General features: G+C 50.8%; 1 protein-coding gene across 1 annotated transcript in view; it reads left to right on the forward strand.

Moving 5' to 3' along the window:
- Window positions 1-1,536: 1,536 nt before the first annotated feature.
- The window catches only part of LOC123061907 (serine/threonine-protein kinase EDR1), a 17,039-nt gene continuing 6,567 nt past the window's right edge, over window positions 1,537-12,008 (forward strand). Inside the window, exons 1-6 of the mRNA XM_044485192.1 lie at window positions 1,537-2,009; window positions 3,426-3,790; window positions 4,374-4,574; window positions 4,873-5,061; window positions 5,192-5,451; window positions 6,411-6,494. Of these exons, the coding sequence (XP_044341127.1) occupies window positions 3,542-3,790; window positions 4,374-4,574; window positions 4,873-5,061; window positions 5,192-5,451; window positions 6,411-6,494 (983 nt within the window). The 5' untranslated portion in view covers window positions 1,537-2,009; window positions 3,426-3,541. The remainder of the gene's footprint in view (window positions 2,010-3,425; window positions 3,791-4,373; window positions 4,575-4,872; window positions 5,062-5,191; window positions 5,452-6,410; window positions 6,495-12,008) is intronic.

Below are 12,008 nucleotides of genomic sequence, written 5' to 3' on the forward strand. Positions count from 1 at the left end.
ATCTACAAGAAGAAATGTTGCGTAGTAGACATCAACACCCCCTTCCATTTCTACCATAAAGGCCCCTAGCTATATGTTTTATGGTTGTTAGTATGTTTTTAAGCTTTCTTCTGTCAGAACCCTCGTGCATATGATTTTGAGGCAGAATGGGAAACCTTTATTTCAGTTTTAGCAACAATCCAAAGAGAAAGTAAGATGTCATAGGATCACAAACACTGATTGTGTACAAAGATTGTGTCACACTCCATACCACTAGTGTACCACTAACGCAACTAAGTGTGGCTCATGGCAATCGAATGAGTAACCATGTAAATACAACATCAATAAAAGGTAAAATAGCTTTACATGTAAAAACATGTCGTGTACGTTTTCTAGTAACCGGCATGAGATAAGAAAGCCATCAATCTACATCTAACTTTAGGGTACCAAGTTCATTGCTCATCCCGACATATAGATGTATAGACAACTTTGTACGAAAGTGTGCAGTAATCATGATAACCTTTTCAAAATCAAGTGGAAGTTATACCATAATTGAATACATGGTGTAATGTAAGTAAGATATCAATTAACCGACTATGAAAAATGCCATGTCTGCGTTTCAATCGAACACACACTTGGAAAGTTTACCAGTTTACTGAAGGATATGCAGTTTCGCGAGATATGAAAAACTATTGTACAAATAATTACTCCTTTTGCTCCTCATACTTGTCCATAGCAAATAACATATAAAATATAATGTTCATTGTTTATCATCTTTCATCTTTAAGACGATAGCAAGCCAATATCTGTGGTTGGTGAAGGACACAATTTTCTTGATGAGTATACATGTGATTTTTGTACAAAGCCGCAAGCTAACACATATCCGAACACAACCTCTTTATCTCGATGACGAGTGAACCGAAACTGACAACATGATGACATAGGGTCAGAAGACACGTCGCGCAAAAAGGTTACAATGGATGATAGATTGCAAGCATGCATCGCTAAGATAACCACGTGTATGGTTTTGCGACTTCGGTGCAAGATAAGCAAGATATTTATTCATATATATCTTCCTTTTGCGAAAGCTAATAATCCATATAAATATCTACTTTCGGCGCGGAAAGTCTACGTCTGATATGGAGTGATAAACATGATAGCAAGCTGCACTCATATCTAGGATAGCACTCAGTTTGTCTGATAAATCCATAAATTGTCATTGTACGAAATTACAAAACTCCCATATACCATCACAATAGTAGCTGACAGTATGGAAAACCATCTTACATTTTAAGACATAGAGGGAGTAATATTTATTATAACGTTCAAAATCAAGCGAACAGATCACTCCACTCCAATACTCCATGGCCGTACGATCAAATCGAAACAAGCAGCACGAGAATCTCTAAAGCTCGAATGGACCGAACGAGCCAACATTAATTACGCTCCGAAGGAAGACCTCGAAGTAAATGCGCATTACGCTCGCGATAAAAAATCGTACGGGCCGGCCACACGGGAGCAAAGTGCTCCCACGAAACCCCCGTCGCCAGGGTTCCCTCCTGGCCGCCCTGCCATTCCCCGCACAAGGCCAGTGCGTACCGACGCTTCCCCCACAGCCTGGAGCCGAGCCGCCGTACTTTTCACTCTCTCGCCGTCTCGCGCTCTCCTCCCTCCTCGTTCCCGGGCCTCAGCTCTCAACTCCCTCCCAGTTACTTCCTCCTCCACCTCCTCCTTCCCCTGGCCTCGCCCGCACGCCGCTCGATCGTCGCCTACCTAGTACCTACCATACATACCATCACACCTACCGCCCCTCTCCCCCACTGCCTCTCTCGCCCGCACCGCCAAACCCCCCCGCGTCAGCGATCGAGCCCTGCCCGCCCGTCCGAATCCGAAGCCGCCGGGCAACTCCTTCCGCCGAAGCGAAGCGGGCCGCCTCGGGCTCTCCGCCACCGCGTCCTCCTCCGTCCGCACTGCGCCGCTGGTGCTGGATTGGCGTGGAGATCCACCCGGACTTGTTCCTCCTGCCGCTGGTAAGCCGGCCTTCCCTCCCTTCCCTGTCTGGATTCGTTTCGCTCTGATCTAGTCGGTCGGTCGGTCCTGGCCTGCGAGAATTCGAATCCGAATATATGGGCCGCGCCCTGTGCAATACGTGTAAATGCGTCCGTACCGGGAAATATACTCGCTGCAGGTGCGGATTCGCTCGCTGGTACTCCGCCAGCGTACGCCGCCCATCCGTATGATTCGGTTCCTGTTTTTGCTCGGCGCGCGCAGCATCTCAGGCAGGGGTGTTATTGTCCTGCGACCCCAGAGAATCGGGCTCGAGGTGCGGGCGCCCCTGATTCCTCCCGTTTCGGTCATAAATAGCCGCCGGAGGGAAGGCTTGAGCTACAGCCCGACGCCATTACATGGTCGTCTATGGGATTGTGGCCTATATTGCTTACTGTATGTTCATGCGTAGAGTGGTCTGTTTTACCTTTTCCATTTTTACCCACGGTTTTTACCGAGTTGCTAAATTTTGGTAAATAAAAGCCTGGATCTACACCGCAGAGTATGCCCCCATGTACTCATACCGGGAGTGGGCCCAGTTAGTGACGTGGATAGGATTATTGCCGACATTTTTTGGCTGCCAGCATGAACAGCGCCCACTCGTCATAGCATCTAGTGGATAAAATGTGAGTTAACTGGAACTGTACATCATGCTATGCTTGGTTGTATGCAACAGAATATGCAAGTTGCCCTGGAAGTTTCTGATGAGACATGGGAAACTTTCATGTGATGTTGCGGGCTGGCTTCTTTTTCGGAAGCTGATTTCCATCAGGATGCACGTCAGCTGTTGAAACGTGATTCACTTCTATTTAGTTAGCAATCCTTCATTGTACGCCACTAACTGAGCTTTACTAACCACAAAGGTTGCCCTTTCCCCTGGGCAAAGCCAAAGCCTCACGCAGTTCACATGTCCTCACTCTTTTCAGTTGGATGTTTCTATCAAGTTTTTTTTTTTTTGAATTTGAAAAGTAACAAGTAGCCGACTGTTTGTCTCAAGTTTGCACTTATCATTGTACTCCCTCTGTAAATTAATATAAGAGCGTTTAGATAACTAAAATAGTGATCTAAATGTTCTTATATTAGTTTACGGAGGGAGTACTTCTAAATAGTCTGTTAATCAATCATGCATTTTGTTGTTCAAAAGACAATCCATTCTCACCATCAGAAGTGGACAAGGTGTATAGATGGGTTTAGATTAAGCAAACCCTGACTTGCTAAAAAGTCGAAGTATTTGGTTTCTGCTGCAGAACTGCCAGTCAGTTTAGTAGTACTGCAGATGGGGTGAAAGAATCTCCGTGCAGATAATTAGATATAAGAAAAGCTCTGGTCTCTACTAAACTTTGTCTGAGTGGTTTCTGCTTTTCTTGAGATCTGTATTAAGTTTATTTTTTATTTTGCAGATATCAGCCAGACTGATCAGTGGTCATATTGAATACAAAGCTTTCTCGTATGGTTTTTGTTAGCATGCAAAAGATGGTGCCCATGGGTTTGGAATGAGGGACTACACTACCTAGAAATGGATGAAACACCAACTAGTTCTGGGCGATCTGAAGCTACTTCATGTGAACCTAGTTGGTGGCCGCCAGACTTTTTGGAGAAGATAGAATCTGTCGCCTTAGCAAGAGAACAAGAAGTTTTGGCTGAAAAAGAATCGCGATCCAGTCTGTCAAATTCAAGGTCCTCATCCTGGAAGGCTTCTCAGTTACTGTGGTCAACTGGAACTTATTCAGGGTTCATTCCAAACGGTTTCTATTCGATCATCCCGGTGAGTACCCCCCCTCCAGTAAGCATGTTTTGTTCTTTGGAGACATAGTCCTTACAAAAGAACTACACTAGATTATTTGTGCATGTCATGTGGCTTTTGAGTTAGATGCTCCCAAATTCATGTCAAGCACTTGCTTTCCGAAGAAGATGCTTAATGCTCCATCTAAACTGGTGGCTATGGAAGTGGACTTAATTTGATTTTTTTTGTTCTTTTGGTGGCTTTGTATTATTTCAGTGTAGTAACGATAAATCTGAAAATGTAACAAACTGCCTATATTTTTGAAGGGCAGCATTGTTTTAGACCATCACATTTCATATGGTTCAGAAAGTGCCACAGTTTTGCAGAATGTCAACCTTTCCAATGTCTTTTCTCAAGTTGTTTTCTCGGAAAACGAGGAATCAAGTTCCTAGGTCATAAAACTATGGATCATTGGAGAAACACTAGAATTTGGACTTATGATTTCGCAACAATTTTTACTTCTCTTCTCAATCTGATTATTAAGTCCCGAATGATTTAGAGGATGTTCTGCTTTTGTTCAGTTCTTTGTGGTTATGTTTTTTCCACCTGTGGTGCTCTCATACAGGATAAAAAGCTGAAGGAGAGTTTCCCAACAATACCATCACTAACTGACCTTCAAAGTCTTGAAGCAGATGGGCTTAAGCCTGAAATAATTGTTGTAGATGCTGAAAAGGATAAGAAGATTTTCATGTTGAAGCAGCTTAGTGGCGCACTTGTGAAAGGATTGAACAATCCAGCTCTAGTGATAAAGAAGATAGCAGGTTTGGTAAGTTCTAGAAATTATAATCCGATACAACTGTCTATTTTTCACATACGCAATTCCTCATTGGGGGCTTTGTTGATCACTTCTATGGTATGATCTTGGGATACTTTTGAGGCTGAATGGACATGTAAAACCAATTTTGGTTAAAACTTTCGGTTAGAGTAGTATTGGTTACTGATATCTTAGTTAGTCCTTGCATTAGTTACATCAAATCGTTCTTATTGAATTGATGCTGAAGTAAGAAAGAATTAACTTATTGCTTGATGTATCTAATAGAACTTGGCAAGTTATTCCCGAACAGGTTTTTGACTGCTTCAAGGGCCAAAGCTCTGATGCAAGTCCAGGAAGAGCTTCAACCGAAGATACTCACTTCTTTGGAAATAGAGGACCCCAACTTCTTGGGCAGATAAGGCATGGGTCATGCCGACCCCGAGCTATCCTATTTAAAGTTCTTGCAGATGCTGTTGGCCTTGAGAGTAAACTTGTTGTGGTATGTTGACATCCCTTTTCAATCTTTTGTATATTTCAGATATTTCTTTGCGCATCAAATAATATTCCGTGTTCATGTTATATTTAGGATAAAAATTAAGTTCAAATGCTTAAAATTGTTTCCTTCATAGGGTCTACCTGATGACGGTGCAGTTGGATTTGTGGACTCCTACAAACATATGTCTGTGGTAGTTCCGCTGAATTCTATGGAGCTACTAGTTGACCTTATGCGATTTCCCGGCCAGTTGATTCCTTTTTCAGCCAAGGCCATCTTTATATCACATATCTCTGCTGCGGGTGAGAGTGATTCAGCTGAAAATGACTCGTGTGATTCTCCCCTGGAGCCCAACAGTCCTCTATATGGATTATCTGATAAAGTTGAAGCTGAAGGGTATGCTTATGCATTAAATATCTCTAGTTATGCAATTCAGGCCTTTATATTTTTTCAATATCACTATGAGTATAATGATAGAGAGCTAATAGTTCACTCACTGGACAAAATGTTTGTTGGCATATTGAGTGGCTCACACCCTTTTATGGATGAACTTATACCGTGAACCTTTGAACAGAAAGCATGGCCTCCCACTGTCATTAAAGTTCAAAAATAAAATAAAATAAACAGATAGCATGGTCTGATTATAGAGAAAAAAAATCATTGTTTGTGTTGTGGGGCAGGCTATTAATGACTTTTAAATATAATCATGCAATAGAACTGTAAGATTGATAATTATTCTAGCATATATATGCTTGTTGAAACAAGTAATTTTGTAAGACATGGTGATGTATGCCCCTTGCTGGTTTAGGTTGGTTGGTTGGAACATTATTGATTGTATGGTGGAACAGTGAATCTTCACACTGGCCGCAATAGAAGCTGAGATAGGTTATTTGCATGAAGAGAAAATACAGAATATTTGAGAAATTTACGTCGGAAGTTATATCTGACAACATTAACCAAATAAATAAATTGTACAGAAGAAAATCAGTCATGGATATTTTAATTGTATAGTTGTTGTGGTATGGTTCTAAATAGCGTCTGTATCGGCTGATAAATTGCTGATATTGCGGTTTGGGCTGCCTGCTTATATCAAGTATGGTCTGATATTTTGGTCACATCAGCCCCAGTATTGGTCATATCGGCCGATATTTCGCTCATATCGCTCTTTCTACACCAAATCTACGAGCATGGTATCCGATATTTTGAACTTGAAATTACCATTAGAAAAGGTTACATGCTCAGGTTGTATTGGTTCTTTCATTATTCTTTTGTGCAATCCTTCTGTTAATTTTTCCTAACTTTCTAGAGTTTATATTTGAGCAAGATAAAAATATTCCATCTCTATCTCAGTACAGAATCGAAGCTTCATCAAATCTATCTGGGCGTTCATTGCGTAATACAATGTTGAGATCGAGAACATTCTCAGAGGGGAAATTAAGGTATCACCTAATGATATAATATTAGTCACTATCCATGGTAAATTTTGCTTTAGTATACACCCCATCGGGGACATGGCTTTTGAATTCTAGTCACTTACAAAGCACAGTTCCATACTTTCCTCTGATTGTAAGTATTATTGCAAGGATAATAATCATTTTTATTGCATAGTACATACTACATTACATAAATCAATGTACACATGCATGCGGTGGATTTTGCCATGCCTGCATGCAGAATTTTAAAGCAAGTTAGCGTTCCAACCCAATGCTTACATCATACTCTAGGGTCATCTCAAGTTCTCAACATCCATCTTATAGCCGCGATAGCTTCTTGGCTTGGGCCAGCCCATCTTACATCAAGAGGGTCTCCTGGAAGGGGCGTGAGACAAGCTGCTGGACAAGTGTCTTGCAGCGGGAGTTGGAGAAGCTTGCACATTCTGGAACATGTCTGTCAGTGTAGGAAGTAGATCGACATAACGAAGATGAGTTGGGAGTCAGTCGGGTGAAGGAGGCCATGACAGAGGGGTGAGCTGAGTGGTGTTGCAAAACTGGAATTCATCACATTACCAATTAAGGACCAGTTTGAATCCCCACCTTTGATCTACATTAAAACTCGTAAACTATTAAAAATGTCGTGCACCACACGCTGTGCCCAGCATGGTACGCCGGCATCCCAATCTTCAGCCCACCACCCCTTGCAGGATGTGGGACCCATGCCGTATTGTGCTCCCCGCCGAGGGGGTTGGGAGTGTGTTCTGGTGTGATGCCTAGGCAGGCGTTCCCTCAAGAGCGGCAAAGATCTTTGATATCTACCAGAACATTGATTCCTGGTCCTTCACCAATAAGATGGAACTCTTCGGAGAAGATTGGCATTTCCAGAAGTATGGTCGGCGCTCCGCTGCGCGCTCCCTAGCTCTCCCCTACCCACCTAGCCTCCAGCCCCGCCGCCGGTGACCCCTCGCCGGCTGCCTTCCCCCCTCCCCCCTCCTCCCCCTCCTGCCCCTGCCCCTGCCCCCTGCCATGGCGGACTCCGGTGCTGACCCTGTCGACCGTCGCGCGGCCCTCTCTGGCGAGCGCGTGTCCTCTGGCGACGCTCAGCTCGGAGAGCGAGTCCCCGGCGCGCTTGTACAGCGACGTCGCCCGCACTCTGCCGCCCCCTCCGGCCCCATAGAGGCAGACTCCATCGCCCTCCCACGGCTCCACGGCGGCGCGCCCCAGCCTGCCGGCTAGAAACCGCCTTGGCCCCCGCTCGGAGGTGCACCGTGTCTCAGGCGGAGACGTGGTGGACGAGGACGGATACCAACTGCCTCGGCGCCGGAACCGCCGCCGTCGCCAGCGACAGGCGGCCACCCCCAGCCCTCCGGCGCCTCGCCGACGGAGCCCCTTGCCCGAGGAAGTCGCCGGGTTCTGCTTCCGTTGCTTGGACCACCGCCACCGTGTGCGCGACTGCACCAACGACATCCGGTGCCACACATGCTTGCAGTCTGGCCATGACTCCCGTTCCTGTGACCCGAGCCGCCGAGACGTGGCGCCACATCGTCAAGAGCACGCCAACCCGGCCGTCCCGACACACGCGCAGCCGTTGTCCGCGCTCATTCCGCTGCCGCCCCCCCGCAGGCCGCAACCCCTGCCATGGCGCCACCGATGGTCGACGCGCACCCGCTCGAGCCCGTGCGGGTCATCATGGCGCGCACCGTCGAGATGGAGGACGCGGAGATGGTCCTGTCCCGCGCGATGGTCGCGTCCATCACCGGCACCGCCCGTCTATCTCCGTCGACGAGGTTGTTGCGCTGCTCTAGGACTCATTCGACCTCGGCGACGGCGACTTCACCGTCCACCGCCACCACCTGGAGGACTTTCTGATCCTCTTCAGCTCGCTAGCCATCAAGGAGCGGCTCGCCGGCGACCATTTCATCCGCTCGCCACGCTTCTCCCTCTCGATGCGGCCATGGTGCAAGCTTGCACACGCCGGCTGCAGAGTGAGTTCGAATTCCACGTCGAACTCGAGCTGTGCAGTGTCCTTGCCCAAGCTTGGCACCTCTCCACCGCCGAGCACATCCTCGGGCAAAGCTGCTGGATCGAACACCTTCACCCCCATACCCGCTCCCGTGCCGACCTCGCCACCTTCCGGCTATCTGGGCGCACGCACGACCCTGACAAGATCCACCGTGCTGCCATTCTGGAGGTGGTCGAGCAGGTGCCGGCGGCCTTGGACTCCGACGCGCCCACCATCATGACTCTGACCTACCCCATCGCGCTCGCCCGCTCCGTCATGATCCGAGCGCTGGCGACTCCCAGGCCCCTGGGCGCATGGCCAGACCACGAGTGCGGCGCTAGCGGGAACCGTGATCCCGCTCCCGACCGCGGCCTGGGACGCGTGCGCCGCCGCGGACGCACAGACGCGCCCGCTCCCGGCCGGGCCGACGGCATGGCCATGGACGAACTGGGCTGGCGCGTTGCCCGGCAGGCACGGCCGGATGGCCTTTCCTCGTCGCTGGCGTGGCCTACCAGCTCCGGCGCAGCGCCGCTCGCGAACCCGCTGCGTACGGGCATGCTACCCTGGCCAGGCCAGCGCGGGGGCCACCGCCCGCATCACCATGCCAGAAGAGGAAAAGGCAGAGGAAAGCAAAAGCAGCAAACAACCGAGGGCCAGTCTGGCAGCGCTGACGCGGCCGCCGCAGACGGCCAGCTAAGCCTGGTCGGAAAGCGTGTCGATCCACAACCGGACGTGAATTCAAATCTGGTGGCCAGCAACGATCCCAACGATGATCTTGTGGGCCAAAGCTCGGGTCCCCCTGACGCATCGGCTTGTCGGGAACCGGCCCCTGTCACCTCGCAGGAGGGATCTGCAGCGCCAGAGACCCGCCGGGACAAAGCGGAGATACCGCCCCACCCGGTCCAGAAGTGGGGCTGGATTCCGCTGACTAGTCCGCCGCCACCAACCCCACATGCGCTGCCTCGGGCGGGGAAACGCACCCCCTTTGTGCCAACCCACCCGCCCATGCAGACGGGCTGTCTCCACCTGCTGCCGCGCGGCCGACCCATAGCCCAGCGGGCTTGGTAGTGATCCTGCAGTGGCCCGTGGCTACACCACCCCCACTGAGGCCCACTGAAGACCCGATGTTCCCAAACGCTGGGGCCGTGACAACCCAAGGCCCAAGTGGCCGCACGTCGAGCCGGTTCGCATCGCCACCAATTACGCTACGGCAATCTCGAGGCCGCACCACGCCACCGTCCTGGACCCTTGGGGAGTTCCTGGCCACCGCCACGAAACATCTCAACGCCGCCTTGCCGGCCCCGGGGAAGAAGCCGCGTCGACCACTCAACTTCGCCCCTCTCCGTGGACGATCTGCAGCTACGACCTGCCAACCGAGCGCTCCCCCCACGAAGGAGCGACGCGCCCACGTGCAAATCCTGCGCACCCTCGGGATCATCGGAATCGACCAGAAGATTATTGCCGCAGAGATGGAAGGCCTATGACGGCATGTTCGCGGCACCGCTACCCCTGACGGTCCTCAAGGCCATCACCACACTGGTTGACAGCGAGATCCCAGTCTGCATGGCATCGGCTGCGACCGGCGAGGCACGCGTCGACATTGCATGCGAGGGCTAGTCCAGTCTAGGCGCGTCTACCCATCGATCCCGTTTCCATGGATCACGGCCTTAAGATCGCAATCTGGAACGTGCGCGGCATGAATGCGCGGGCTCGCCGACGTGCTATCCGGTCGCTGCTGGACACCACCGGGGCCTCCATTGTATGCATTCAAGAAACGAAAATGGAATTGATCTACTCGGCTATTGTCTTGGATGCGTTTGGTTCCGAATTCGATGACTACACATACCTCCCAGCCGATGGCACGCGGGGCGGCATCTTGCTAGCGTGGAAGAGCAGGGTTGTGACCATCACGGACCCAATGTTCACCACCAATGCGATCACCGCAAAGGTGGCCACGGCCACAGGCACACCATGGTGGCTAACGGTGGTATATGGCCCCCAGGAAGATGCCGACAAGATCACCTTCCTGCAGGAGCTTCGCGAGATCCGAGCCGCCTGCCCCGACCCGTGGATGGTTTGCGGCGACTTCAATCTCATCCGCCGCGACGACGACAAAAACACCGGCAAGTCAATCGGCGCAATGATGGGCAAATTTCGCCGTCTCACAAATGACCTCGCGCTCAAGGAGATCTACCTCAACGGGCGGTGCTACACATGGTCCAACGAGCAATCACCGCCGACACTTGTGCAGCTCGACCGTGTACTTTGCACCGTAGATTGGGAGGACGCGCACAGCGGATGCCACCTGCGATGCCTTGCGGCTGTGGTGTCGGACCACGCCCCGTTGCTGCTGGACTGCTCACCCACGCCCACCTCGCACAGACGGTTCCATTTTGAGGAATACTGGCTCTGCTTGGACGGATTCCATGACGTGGTGACCGCGGCCTGGGGCTCTACACACCACGCCGATCCCTTCCACCGGCTCATGCTCCGGCTCTAGGCGACGGCGGCGAGACTTACTAGCTGGAGCTCCAGGTCTACGGGCAACATCAAGGCCAAGCTTGCGATCTCACGGGAGCTCATCTCGCGCTTCGACCAAGCCCAGGAATCGCGCAACCTCTCGCCACCGGAAGCCTGGCTCCGCAAGCAGCTCAAGATATCCTATCTTGGGCTCACATCCATGGAGCGCACGATCGCCCAGCAACACTCCCGCATCACCAACCTCAAAGACGGCGACGCTAGCACCGGTTTTTTCCACCGGCAGTGCTCGTCCCGTCGGCAGAAGAACCACATCTACAGCCTGGTCGCGGACGGTAGGGTGCTCACGGACCACATTGACATGGCGGAGGCAGCCTTCGCTCATTTTGAGGCCTTGCTTGGCACGGCGACTGCCCGGGAGCACTCCCTAGACCTGTCACAGCTCATTGAGCCGACCGACCTCGCCGACCTCGATGCGCCTTTCAGCGCTAAGGAGATTTGGGAGGCTGTCAAGTGCCTCCCTGCTCGCAAGGCGCCGGGCCCAGACGGGTTCACAGCAGAATTCCTCCGCGCATGCTGGACCATCATCAGGCAGGATTTCCTTGACGTGTTCCAGCAACTATATGACTTGCGAGGAAGGGGGTTCTACAAGCTGAACCAAGCATTTGCTGACGCTGCTTCCAAAGAACGCCGCCGCCCATGGGCTGCGCGACTACCGGCCGATCTGCCTGATACACCTTGTGGCCAAAATCTTCGCCAAGGTGCTCTCAATCCGCCTCGGTGCCAAACTGGACCACCTGGTTAGCCGCAACCAAAACGCTTTCATCTCGGGAAGGAGCTTGCACGACAACTACGTCCTTGTCAAGCAGTCACTCAAGCTGCTGCGCCAACTGGGAGCTCCGAGAGTCATGCTCAAGCTCGACCTCACACGCGCCTTCGATTCCCTATCATGGCCATTCCTCTTTGAGGTTTTGCGCCAGTATGGATTCGGGAACCGATTCTTGGAGTGGACGGCCATCCTCCTGTCTTCTGCCAGCACG

The sequence above is a fragment of the Triticum aestivum genome, chromosome 3A, assembly GCF_018294505.1.
Source record: "Triticum aestivum cultivar Chinese Spring chromosome 3A, IWGSC CS RefSeq v2.1, whole genome shotgun sequence".
Lineage (NCBI taxonomy): Eukaryota > Viridiplantae > Streptophyta > Magnoliopsida > Poales > Poaceae > Triticum > Triticum aestivum.